This window comes from Jaculus jaculus, chromosome 3 (assembly GCF_020740685.1).
Source record: "Jaculus jaculus isolate mJacJac1 chromosome 3, mJacJac1.mat.Y.cur, whole genome shotgun sequence".
Classification (NCBI taxonomy): Eukaryota; Metazoa; Chordata; class Mammalia; order Rodentia; family Dipodidae; genus Jaculus; species Jaculus jaculus.
Genome location: NC_059104.1, coordinates 151,721,849 through 151,735,075, shown reverse-complemented (window position 1 = coordinate 151,735,075; position 13,227 = coordinate 151,721,849). Strand labels below are relative to the sequence as shown.

Sequence of the window (13,227 nt, the reverse complement as noted above, 5' to 3'; positions counted from 1 at the left end):
TTCATGTGGTAGATGAAGAATACACATGAGGTGTAGCCATGTGTGATGGAGCGCACCTTTAATCCCAGCCCTCGAGAGGCAGAGGTAGGAGGATCGCCGTGAGTTCGAGGCCACCCTAAGACTACATAGAAAATTCCAGGTCAGCCTGGGCCACAGCAAGACCCTACCTCAAAAAAACAATGGAACATAAAAGGGGCTACTTTGTAAATTTATGTGGACCCATACATATCATAAGAGGCATTCTAGGGGGAGTGGGCATGGAAGTGAGACAGACTTGAGTTAAAATCTCAGTTCTACCATTTAACCAATTGTATGACCACAGACGACTGACTTAATTTGTCTGCCCTTACTTCTTTTTCTGAAGAACAGACATCAAGTCAACCTCAGAAGTTATTCATAAGGAGCAAGGGTCATGTGAGATGCTTGGGAGAGTACCTGGCATATATTAAACATTAGTATTAAGCATTAGTATTAGTTTATGACAGACACTGAAATGTACAACTGTTTGGGACAAGGTGTGTGTGTGTGTGTGTGTATGTGTGTTTCACATGTATAGCTAGTTAGTAGAAGTCAGAAAAGATGACTAGGAAATCTGGCTTACGTCACTTGTTTAGGTTACCAATCAGTAAGGTGGGGATAAGCAATAACCTTGTCTCAATAAGGTGGAGAGTGAGTAAGGCAAATATCTGTCAACCTATGGCCTCCACAGGTACATGCATATACATACATGTGCTCCAGTACATGCACCCCTCCACATACACAAACATGCATACACCTGTGCACACACATACCACACACTTATACATGTAAGTGAATATCAAGGAACAACAGTGCACTTCCAAATAAGCTGGAAGAATACGTGTGATGGGGAGCATCGCACAATCACAGTTCAAGCTCTGCCACCGCCATGGCTTGGTTGTTTGATGCTGGGTACACCATTCGTGGTTCTACTTCTCTGCCAAAGGGGAATACTATCTGCCTCTGTCTGTGACCGGTTTGCTGTGGACCCCACTGGGCCACACAGCAAGTGTTAAGAACATACTTGGAGCAAAAGCCGGGGCTGGTTCTCTAAACCCAAGTGACCATGTTATCTGATGTTCAACCTAACCATGCTGCTTCCTGAACATCCACAATGGAACTTGCTCAAAAAACCCAAGGGACACAGAAGAATTTGGAGGTTGGAAGTCCACATTTAAAACTCAATTCAACATGAAAAATAACCAAAGCCTTTTGCCAACACAGTATGTCATGTTTATTGAGCTGTTCACAGGGAAGCTTAAAACACAAGGCCAGGAAAAGATCAGATGTAATGTCAAGAAACAAATTATTTAGCATTTCTTAGTTGCAAATGATGCATTCCATTGCAGCTAAGGACTAGACAGGCAATTTGTTCACATATCTGCAGTGGGTGCCATATATATATGTATATATTTTTTAGCAACAGGAAGCACATACATTTAACCAGTGACTTTTTTTAGGACAATAAGAAAACTATCTTCATGTGGCTAGGACAAGGAAATCATTTATACAAATTAAATTGATACAAAATACATTATAAAGAGTACACACATACAAAAGTCATTAAGTTGGTCAGAGAGCGAGGATGTCACAGAACACCACACTGAGAGAACACTGGCGCAAATTCATTTCAGTTACGAAGTTATGTCCGAAGGACACATTTACCGAGGCAAAGGCACAATGACTTCCACATAATTAATGGGGAAGAAGCCAGATTCCCCACGTAGCATTCCTTCATACCAGTTTTCATCTATTTGATTGGTTAATGTAATGATGTCCCCTTCTTTAAATCCTAATTCTCCTTGGTTTTCTGGCTCAAAGTCATAGAGACCACGGCAGCAGGGCTGGTCCACGGAAACATTAGAACCTGTCCGCGTGATGGGAAGACAAAAAGTACAGATTAACATCACAGCTCATCCCGGGAGACAGGAAGGAGGGAAAGCTTGAGGAGACCAGCAGGCTTTGGCTCCCTGCTCACCCCAAGGCTGGCTCCCCTTACTCTGCAGGCAGGTGCTATTTGTGGCCTCTGTTTCCTGAGCTATTCAGCTGTCTTAACTAGCCCCTTTGCAATTGGCTTCCTCAGTCCTCCCAGCCAGAGGACACATGCCAAGTCCCTGTTCTTGGAACAGCCACTCTGCTTGCTCTAGAACCTGTGGGGAAGGATAGATCGCAAGGCTCCAGCTGTGTCCCCAGAACGCTTACAGTTTCCTTGTGAGGCCTGGTTGGTACATGGGAAATATTTAAGACAGAGTTGAGGTGGTGTGTCATACAGGGCCAGAAGCTCCGAGGAACGGGCATGGGCAGAGGTAGTCAGAGAGCTCCTCCTAAGAGCTGGTGGTGGTCAGGAGACGAGGAGTGGGCAGGACAGGGACAAGAGGAAAGAAGCCACAGGAAGAATAAGAATATTCGCAGATCAGACTTCAGGTTGCTAGACCAAGCCAAGAGTTCTCACAGCAATATTCCCCCCGCACACACAAACTAAAACATGGTAATTGTCAAAAGGAAAGAAGAGAAACTGTGTATGCAAAATTTAAAAAATGTTGGCTGTGGCTCATTAACTGGAGATAGCCAGCATGAATCTTGTGAGTTCCAGGTGTCTCTGTAACTCTATTTACACATAGTTGCTTTCATGAAAGAATATTCTTGTACTTTTGTGAACATGGCTACTAAATAGTTGCTGACAACCATCAACTATTTCAATGAAACATGATTTCTTCATGGTTGCGTTCTATGGCCTGCCCACCCTGAACATGCCTGATCGTGTCTAATCTATTGTTGGACATTTGAGGTCATTCTTCCTTTTTTTCTCTTTCTCTTATCCTCCCTTCTCCTTGTCTCTTTTCATTGCTTCCCTTCCTGCATTCTTTCCCCATCCTTCTTCCTCCTCATTTCTTCCTTCATTTTCTTTCTTTCTTGGCTTTCATAGCTTACTCTAAGAAACAGCATGTTCATACATTTACATGTATACACCCAAACACCTGAACTGTTTTCATAAGGTTAACTATATAAAATGGGATCTGATGGGCTGGAGAGATAGCTTAGAGGGTAAGTGCTTGCCTGTGAAGCCTAAGGACCCAGGTTCAAGGCTCTATTCCCCAGGACCCACGTTAGCCAGATGCACAAGGGGACACATGCATCTGGAGTTCATTTGCAATGGCTGGAGGCCCTGGTGCACCCATTCTCTCTCCCTCTCTCTCTCTCTCTCTCTTTCTCTCTCTGTCTCTGTCTCTCTCTCTGCCTTCTCTCTGTCACTCTCAAATAAATAAGTTAAATTAAATTAAATATAAACAAACAAAATGGGATTTGATGGCCATAGGGCATGAATTTTCCAAGATGCCAACTTGTTATTCTATCATTATTTTAACAATTTAAAAGCCCTTTTTATAACTACCAATAGTTAGACCTTTATCTGCCATGTTTGTTTATTCCCAGAGTATCACCTGGTTGATTTCACTTTTGCAGCAGGTATTGGCAATGGGGCAAGTATGGGGCAAGTTTGCTTCTGAGAGCACACAGACAGAGTAACAACAGCAGGGTTAAAACAGCCTCAGAAGGAAAGGTGAGGTTTTATTCATAGTTGATACTCCAGTCATATGTAAATACTGAGCTAAAGGTTATCCCATAAATTTAATCCATTTCTTTTTCACATTATAACATTTATTTTAATCCACTTAGAGGCTGGCAAAAATAGGGAAGGATTTATTTTTTTGATGATACTTGAGCATTATAATAAGTTAACAAATTACCCTTTTTCCTCCATTGAGTTCAAGTACTACATTTACAACTATCTCCTGGTTTTTGTTTTTGAAACCAAATCTCCATCTGAACCCCAGGCTGGCGGTGAGTGGACTATGTAGCCGCCGCTGGATTCAAACTCATAGAGATCTTGAAAGCTGGGATTTCCGGCGTGCACCACCACACCCAGATTTGTCATTTTTTAATTTTCATGAGCCCTGGGATCTACTTTGGGATTTTCTATTTTGCCCCCAAAGTTTATTTGGTAATCATACCATACTACTTTAAATATTATAGTTTTAGTGCTGGAGAGATGGCTTAGCGGTTAAGGTGCTTGCCTGAGAAGCATAAGGACCCAGGCTCAATGCCCCAGAAACCACATAGGCCAAATGCACATGGTGGTGCATGCATCTGGAATTTGTTTGCAATGGCTAGAGGCTCTGGTAAACCCATTCTCTAAATAACTAAGTTTTAAAATAAAAATATAGTTTTAAAATAAATGTTAACAAGTTCCTACTTTTTTCATGTGTATATGTGGTGTGCAAATGTGTTTGTGTGTGTAATGGTACTTGTGTGTGCATGTGCTTATGGAGGACATACAAGGGTTGACAATGAGTGTCTTCCTCACTCTCCACTTTACTTTGTGAGTGCATATGTAGGTGTATGTGCCAAGTGAGGTGATGCCTTACCTGGAGGAGACTGAGGGTATGGACCACTGATGAGGCCAAGGGGAGACATGACTGTTTCTAACAAGGTGCTGGGAGACAGCTAAACTCTAGCCCAGTAAAGCACACACAACAGTCACTACAGAAACTACCACATACACAGAGGACATTAACAGGAATCAAGTCATCCAAAAAGAGATCAGGGGACACTCTCCACCATCAACAGCTGGTTCTTATGTGAAAGACTCCCCTGAGTTCCACTCTGCAATCCAATGCCAGCTAAGGTAGCTCTAGAAAAGGCATGGGCCTGAACTGCAGACCAAGACCGGCAGCTTTACAGAGACCTACAAAGACAAGGTTTAGTCCTTCCCTGAAGTTGAAATATCTGACATGTGTTTTCTTCTTCTACCCTACTTTATTTTTGTGGTGTATGGGGGGTGTGCGCACATATGTGTGTATGTGTATTTTGTGGGGGAGAAGCAAACATGTATGCAGGTGCACATGCATGTGGGTGGGTGTATACGTGGAGGCCAGAGACCACTTTAGGTGTTACATTCAGTGGCACCTTCCACCTGTGTTTAAAACAGGGTCTCTCATTGGCCTGGAGCTCACAAGTAGGCCAGTCTGGCTAGCCAGCAAGCTTCAGAGATTTCCCTGTCTTTGTCTCCCCAGAGCTGGGATTATAGGCATGCTCTGCCCCACCTGGCATTTAAATGGGTACTGAGGATTAAACCCAAGTCCATGTGGTTGCAAGACAAGCCCTTTACCCACTGAGCTCTCCCCAGCTCCTCCTTCTGCCATCCTGTTCTGTACTGTGCATTTTTATTTAATATTTCTATTGCTATAAAGCCACTCCCCACATTGAGACTTCAAGTGAGATTTTGAAGCAAGTCCTGCTAGAGCTTATGTTCCTTCCTCACTAAATGAGTCCAAGATGGGAGGGCAGGGAGACAGGGAGGAGGGAGAACACGAAGCTGAACTTAGGCGCTTCTGTGGTTGCTCAATGAGAAGGCCCTCTCCTGGGGTGAGCACTGTGGACAGGGGACAGTGGATCAGGATGGGGAGTTTCTGCTGTAAGAAGAATTGCTTTTGCTTGCGTATGCAATGTGGGGTGCGTGTATGTATGTGCATGTATGTGTGTAATGTGGCCTATGTGCATGTACATGTATGTGTGTGTATACATGCTCTGCTATCACCCTAGTCACTCCCCGACCCACCCTAGGCAGGGCAGGGGCAGAACATCAGATACCCCCTTCACCAGCTACAGCTATTGGTTCTTTCTTCCCCTGTGAGACTGAGGTTACAGTAGAATATGGCCATACCCAGATGTCTATGTGGGTCTTGGGGATCAAACTTCAGCACCCTCCTAGGCTTTCTCCATCCCTCATGCTTGCACAGGAAGTGCTCTTAAGTGCTGAGCCATCTCCTCCAGCCACAGAAGGATTTTATGATGCCAGTTTCAACAGCGTGAAATTACCCTGGTGGTGTCATTTCTCCCAATTATATGACATCAAGACAGTGAATTTTAGGCGTCACTTGCCTCCTACCAACTTCTCAGCACTTTATCCATGTCTCTGTGGCAGTGGACACCAAGCCCAGTGCTGTTCCTCGAGTGACACAGGGTAGGTAGCTCTCCACTCCTTCCCGTGGCAGTGACTCTCATGTCATTAAACACATTAAACCGCCCCCTGCCCACATGGACTGCAGCCCACTGAATCAGAAGCTATGGCATCAGTGTGTTTTTACATTTCCCAAAAAATTCCAATATATGAATCATTCCACATCACAGCCCCGGCCCCTCCTCCATGTTCTCTAACAGAAGCTTGGAAGTGCTAAGGGTGTCAGCTGCTGAGCTACAGAGATGGCTTAGTGGTTAAGGTGGTTGCCTGAAAAGCCTAAGGATCAGGGTTCCAGTCTCCAGTACCCATGTAAAGCCAGATGCACAAGGTGGCACATGTGTCAGGAGTTTGTTTGCAGTGGCTAGAGGCCCTGACGTCCCCATTCTTTCCCCTCTTCTCCCGCCCCCACCTCTCTGGAGTAAGTAAATGAAATATTTAAAATAAAAGTTTCAGCTGCTGGGAAAGGGGAAGTGGTGATGGTAAGCACTTTTCCTCTTCTCCAAGAAGCAGCCCCCTCCCTTCCCCGGAGGTGATTCATAGGTAGATCAGCATCTAAGGATCTGGATCTACCTGTGCACTAACCTCTAGAACCTCCTTGATGTTTCTAGCATTTGGATGGCTCCTTCCAGGCAGCCCCTAGCCCAGCTCAAGTCTGTTTATTCCTTCTGTCATAATGATGGAAACTGAGTAGAAGAATTTAAATACGGGGCTTATTTCATTATTTTGAATTTGGACAGAATAACATTCAATGATTTCAGAGCACTAGGGAATTGAGTGTTTCCAACTGAGAATTTTTCATTTTTCTTTGGTCATACAGTGCTTATCTTGGGGGGGAGGTGGATACTGAAAGCCCTCAGCAAGCAGAGCCTCGAGTCACAGTCAGCCTTACTGTTTAGATGTGGCATATAAAAAGGATTCATATTCCCTCAGCATCGGCCACTAAGAGAGTTTAACTGAGAATTCAAGTGCCAAACTACATGGACTACTACTAGAATACTCAAAGTGAATGCCAGAAGGGAGTTTGAAAGTCTTCCATGAACCCCAACCGCTTTTGATGAGCAGTGGAAATGTGACCTCCAAGAGGTCACAACAGCCTGACCCTTGGGATGATAGGCAAGCCATAATGAGGCAACAGGGTTCCGGAGTCTAGATCGTGACCTTCCCCATTCTGGGTCACCTCCTACATAATCTATGACACAGCTGGGGTCACTTGTGGGTTATCACATTGATCATGGGGCTAACTGTCCATGTTTCCTTTCACCTACTATAACAGCCACTTGTAATGACGTTCTAACTGGCAGACCCACACTTGCCCAGGCCAACCACCTATGTAGGCATACATGTCCATCCTATGCACACACACGTAGTGAACAAAACTAAAGAAATCAGAAGAGACATTGCTTCACTTCTTGCCTCATTCATTCCAGGAAAGGGACACCCTTTGATATTCTGAGAGATAAAGAGATCAACACTCATATCGCACTGCATCAGCAAATACTTCCAAGACAAGACACCTTTCCTGAGATCTCCATACAGAAGTTCCCTTACTCAAGGAAGGCATATATCCAGGGATTTCCTCAGCTCGCATGTACTGTCCCAAAACCATACACAATTGGCAGCAGTGCAGGCACTTGGTCAATTTTCACCAATCAGAACTCAGACTGGCCCTCCTGAATTACACCTGTTGCAGGATAATATTCTGAAATATCACACAATATACTTTTCATTCTGGGTCATTCTGGCCTAGACCCTCGACCCAAATGACCTAAGACCTCCCTTCATCAAGGGGACACACACAAAACAGACATGAGTAAAATGGTCCATGTTTAGTTTTAAGTTCTAAAATAACACTGCATCAGTTGTGGGGTACTGTGAAAGTCATGGTTTCCAGGCTCTTGTACCAGAGCGAGGTACATTTTTATAAATTTTAAGAACAAGAGAGAATCTGGGTTTCAAGGAACCTGAGGATGAAGACTTTATAGCCAGGAGATGTTATTCTAAGCCATTCCTGCCACTCAGAGAAAACATAAAAGCTGTTCTAGAGGAGAATGGACTCTAGCAAAGGGAGACACTGGGAGAGAAGGCGCAAATGTTCTCCAGATTTCACCTGGGGTAGGTGGTCTTAACAGTTCTCACTGGAATTCTGGGAGAAGGCAGGCTCCCAAAGTGCTCGGGGTCAAGGGAAATGACTGGGTGATGTAATGAAACACAGATGGGGTTTGAGGTAGCCACCTCTCACTCATGCTATGAACAAATCTCCTTGAGTGCCAGCAGAGGGGACTGGCTGAGGGGACAGAGGCCACCAGCATGCAGGCTCAGAGGGTTGGGTACACAGGGGTCTGACCACCCAGAGGGGCAGCTGGGACCACAGATAGTGGCCGAACCCCGCCCAGGCTGTCTGTGATGACAGGAAAGAGCGCTGAGGAAGCAAGCCTCTTCACCTGCCACAAAAAGGCTCCCAGCTCCTCCGTGAGGAGAGAACCTCTGAAGAAAACCACCAGCTCTAATGGGGGATTTCAGCTCTTGATCGACTGCATTTAAATCCTGAATCCAGTGAGTTATAAATGGGTCATCTCTGCTTTCCATTGGGAGAGACTGGGTTACCTTGAGATGGCAAGATTACTTTTTTTTCCATTAGAAGAAATGGAAAAAAGATTCTTTTTTTTTTGGCCAACAGTAAAAATGGAAAAAAGATCAAGTTGTTTCCGCTGCTGGTCTAAATGGAGGCTCAAAGCAAGTTCAGTTCAGTTAGAAAGAAATAATGTTTTTACCCACCTGAGAGTCAGTGGCTGGCTCTTCCCTGGACAGAAAGAACCCACCTCATCGTGTATGTAAACCAAGTCCAGGCAAAACAAACTTCCTAAGTGGGATCTGTCAAACAGCATTCGACACATGCAGGCTGAAGGTGCCTGAGCACCTGGCTTCCCACCACCCCACACCTCTCCCAGACTTAGCCAACATCCCATCTCTGTTGACAAGTGACTGTCCCCTTTGTCCCTGTGGTCCTGAGCTGCGCCTCACCCCCTCTGCTTTCTCACATTTGGTAGTTGGCACAAGAACCTGAGCTCCTTACTGGTTAGCGCAGACCTGCGTGCTGTAGAAAAAGGCACAGCCAGACCTCCTGCCACTTCTGAGAAGCCTCTGCTTATATTCTCTGAGACCTGGCCTTAATGCAACATGAAAGCAAAGGTGGAACAAACAGTCTTCCTTGTGAAAGTACAAAAATGTATTTTTAACAGAGAAAAGGGAGTGTCCCCGATAATTATTTATTATTCAAGCTCTGTTCCACAACACAAGAGAGACTCTATTCCCAGCTGCTTTACAATGACTAGATAATATGCCATCAGCAATACACAGTGTGGATAGAAACCGTATTCTTCCTTCCCTCCCGGCAGATACTATGGCCCATTTGCTGACAACAGAGCTTCTCCTCTTACTTTAACTGCAAGAGAATTCTTCTCAGTGCTCTTCTTCCCATTTCACAATACACCAATGCTGAGCACACTGTTTTCAGGGGGTGACCATCCAGTCCCCCAACTTCTCATCCCATCCAGCTACAGGGATGGAGTCAGACCTCTCCAGGGATAGTGTTTGCCATGTGCAGGAACAATAGCTAACCCTACTGTTCAGAAACATTAACAGGCTTGATTCTCGGGCATCATTGTCCCCAAACTTAAGAGACAGGGCAACAGAAGTTCAACATGAAGATGTTCTGTGTGCTGAGATTTGCCCTTCACCTGGGTCCAGTATTTGCGCTGTGGGTCTCTTTGCCTCTCTGTCTTTGAATGTCAGTAAGAGGGTTTATCCCCTCTCTGTTACTAAAACAAACCCATTGGCTGGATTAAGAATGAGCCTTTAGGGCTGGAGAGATTGCTTAGTGATTAAGTCGTTTGCCTACAAACCCTAATGACCCAGGTTCGATTCCCCAGGACCCACGTAATCCAGGTGCCTGAGGTGGCACATGTGTCTGGAGTTCGCGTGCAGTGGCTGGAGGCCCTGGTGACCCCATTCTGTGTTGCTTTCTCTATCTGCCTCTCTCTCTCTCTCTCATAAGAAAGAAAAGAAGGAAAGTAAAGAAGGAAAGAAAATAAAGAGAAAGGAAGAACCTTTAGCTTCTCAGGGAGCTCCCAGGCCCAAGGAGGCCCTGAGCATCTCCTCTAGCAGAACCCTGCCCACTCTCAAAGCATGGCTCCCTTCAGGGACTTTACCTCTGCCCTGCCTTCCTACACCTAAGGCTCCAGGCTGAAACAGTTCCCACTGCAGGTGGTGGATGTGGAGAGTGTCTCAGAAAAAAAATGGCCTTCTCATTCATTTTCTCTCTCCCTCTTTCTCACCTCCCCCCCCCCCATTTAGGTCCTGGGAGCTGTTCTGACAGGATCTATTTCCACATCTAAATTTGAGGGACAGAAAGGCAGAAGGGATGCTCAGCGGGGCAAGAGTCCTTTCATCTCTGGGTATGAAGTCACAACTCTCTTGTACTTCAACTTGAGTTATTTTGCAAACCACCATAGGCATTTCCTCCTCCCCTCTGCTGACCTTGACTGTAGGGATTTCAGCTGAGAAGCATTTGGACATAGTACCCCCACGGAAAGGTCGACTTGATCCCCTTCGTGCACACACACCTGCTCTCCTGGGGGCGGGGAGTGGAGAGAAGAAGGGATTCACAGCCTGCTAGGAGCTCTTGTCACAGGCAGGATGAGGTGGGGGTCTCCCAGAGCTACTAACCTGAAGAGGTTCTTTGTCTTTTAGTAAATGCCCCGGACTGTTGTACCTTTTGAGATTTTTTTTTTTTTTTTTTTTTTTTTTGCTCCTGCTTTTTTTTTTTTCCTAGGTTTTCTCGCCTCCCTGGCAGCCGGGTTGCAACCTGTGCCAGTGGACCTTCCCGAAGCAGTCCCTCAGGCCTTTCTAATCTGCAGGTTCCAGTCTGCTGTAGGCTGGGAAATCAGATAACCAGTTATGTAGCATTAACAATGGGCTCTTACTCTGTAGCAAGTACCCTGCCCAGAGCCTCTAATACCCAGGAGTTAATTTTATCTTTAGCGGTGTTCTGTGAATAGGAGACGTGATCTCCATGCTAACTGATTAAAAAAAAAAAAAAAAAAAAAAAAGAGGGCTGGAGAGATGGCTTAGCGGTTAAGTGCTTGCCTGTGAAGCCTAAGGACCCCAGTTCGAGACTTGGTTCCCCAGGTCCCACGTTAGCCTGATGCACAAGGGGGCGCACGCGTCTGGAGTTCGTTTGCAGAGGCTGGAAGCCCTGGCGTGCCCATTCTCTCTCTCTCCCTCTATCTGTCTTTATCTCTGTGTCTGTCGCTCTCAAATAAATAAATAAATAATGAAAAAAAAAAAAAAAGACCTGAAACCCAGAAGTACAAAATGACAGGGCTAGGACTGGGGTTCCCTCTGATTCCAAAGTCCTCTTCACCTTCCTGGCTGGATGGGATTGTTTTCCATTAACTGTCTTTCCTAGAGTCTAAGAGCTCAGGTATATTTTCTTAAAGTCCCTCCCAGGACAGCTGGAGTGAAGAGGATGGTGCTTGGGGGTCAGAATTCCATTCAGGAAGGTGACCCAAATGTCCTGGAAGCTTTGGCTCCTAAAGAACATCACCCCGAGATTTGACTACACCCATAAAACCTGATCCAGTAGTTCATAGCCTAACCATGTTAGGGAAAAAACCTGATTTAATACTTTCAAGTTTCTTCTTTCTCACTCTTCCTTTCATTTTTTACTTCCTTCCTTCTCTTTCTTTCTTTCTTTCTCTCTCTCTTTCTTTCTTTCTTTCTCCCTTCCTTCCTTTCTTTCTTTTTCTCCCTTTCTTTCCTTCTCCCTCTACTCTTTCCTCCCTAACCTTTTCCCTTACTCTTGTTTTTCCTTTGAGACATGGTCTCTAGTTCAGACTGCCCTTAACAGCCAAGGATGGCCCTTAACTTTCTATCTTCCTGCCTCTTTTCCTGGGAGTTCACTTACAAAGGTGCACCATCAAGTCCAGTGTATAGTGTAGGGGATTGATCCTGGGGCTTCGTGCATGCTAGGCAAGCACTCTACCACTGAGCTGTATGCCCAGCCCCTTAAGTTTATTTCGAAATCAGACTCATTCCCACTCTCATCAAGCATATGTTCTGGGTCATGCTCAACTTATAACATACCGTTTCTCTTACTTTAGAAGGAGCACGCCTGGCTTAAATTCCCTTCGAAGTTTATAATCTCCTAATCTTTTGCAGTAAGTTTGTTGATGCTAGTATTTTCCCCTCAGCTGATTCAGACACAATACTCCTTTCTGTATTTGTCACCATCTAAAATACAATTTGTATCCATTGGTAAGCACTTACAAGACAGAAACATGTTGCCCCTGAGTCCTAGATCTGGGTTATGTCACCTTTGGGTCTTGATTACCTTATCTGCAAATTTCTCAGTCTAATGTCTGTGACGGCTACATTGTAAGCAGCTGAGTGGAGTCAATAAATGGTCTGTCTAAAAATAACAGCCCTCTACCCTTAAGAAAGTGACTTATGAAAATCATTTGTTGGTGGAACTCAAGTTTAATCATTACAATCTATAAAAATAAACCTGTGATTTATTCTAACCTTACCCCTAACCCTACACATCTACGTAGGCTGTACCATGTGGCTTTAATAGAGCTGGTGGCCTCCACCTGACAGAGGAGAGACTTGTCTATTGAGATGGCTAATGCACAGGCCACAGAGTCCACAGCCCATTTGTTTATGCAAACTCCTAATGGGTGACCCCTCTACTATAGCCAGGTCCAATGTCTGTAAGATGTCTTACCAATTCCCCACCCTCCAGAACCTAGGAGTGAATGAAAGCATGCCAGAGCCTCTTGCCACGGCAAACAAACTAGACACGTGCCAACTTTATGTGTGTGGCTCTCTACCTGTCTATCTGTATGCTAGAGAATCAAACCTGCGCCAGCAGGCTTTGTAAGCATGCGCCTTTAACCACTGAGTCATCTCCCCAGCCCCAGTATCAAATATTTACCACCAGCCTTGTGCGATTTTCTGGCACATTTCCTGTGTCTCTCATTTCCATAATCGGGGTTTCCCCTTGTAGCTATACCCAATGGACAAGTCGGGGGTAACATTCTCATGGAGTGACGGAGTCCATGGAACTGTGCTCCATAGGTGCACTGTTTGTAATCCCTGGAAACAACTTACTTCTACACAATTTTTTAGAA

At 45.1% G+C, this 13,227-nt stretch overlaps 1 protein-coding gene across 2 annotated transcripts in view; it reads right to left on the bottom strand.

The window, feature by feature from the left end:
- Nucleotides 1-1,228: 1,228 nt before the first annotated feature.
- The window catches only part of Sh3gl3 (SH3 domain containing GRB2 like 3, endophilin A3), a 145,164-nt gene continuing 133,165 nt past the window's right edge, over nucleotides 1,229-13,227 (bottom strand). For both annotated transcript variants that reach the window (XM_004658230.3, XM_045146365.1), the window contains one exon: nucleotides 1,229-1,885. In XM_004658230.3, the coding sequence (XP_004658287.1) occupies nucleotides 1,680-1,885 (206 nt within the window). In that variant the 3' untranslated portion in view covers nucleotides 1,229-1,679. The remainder of the gene's footprint in view (nucleotides 1,886-13,227) is intronic.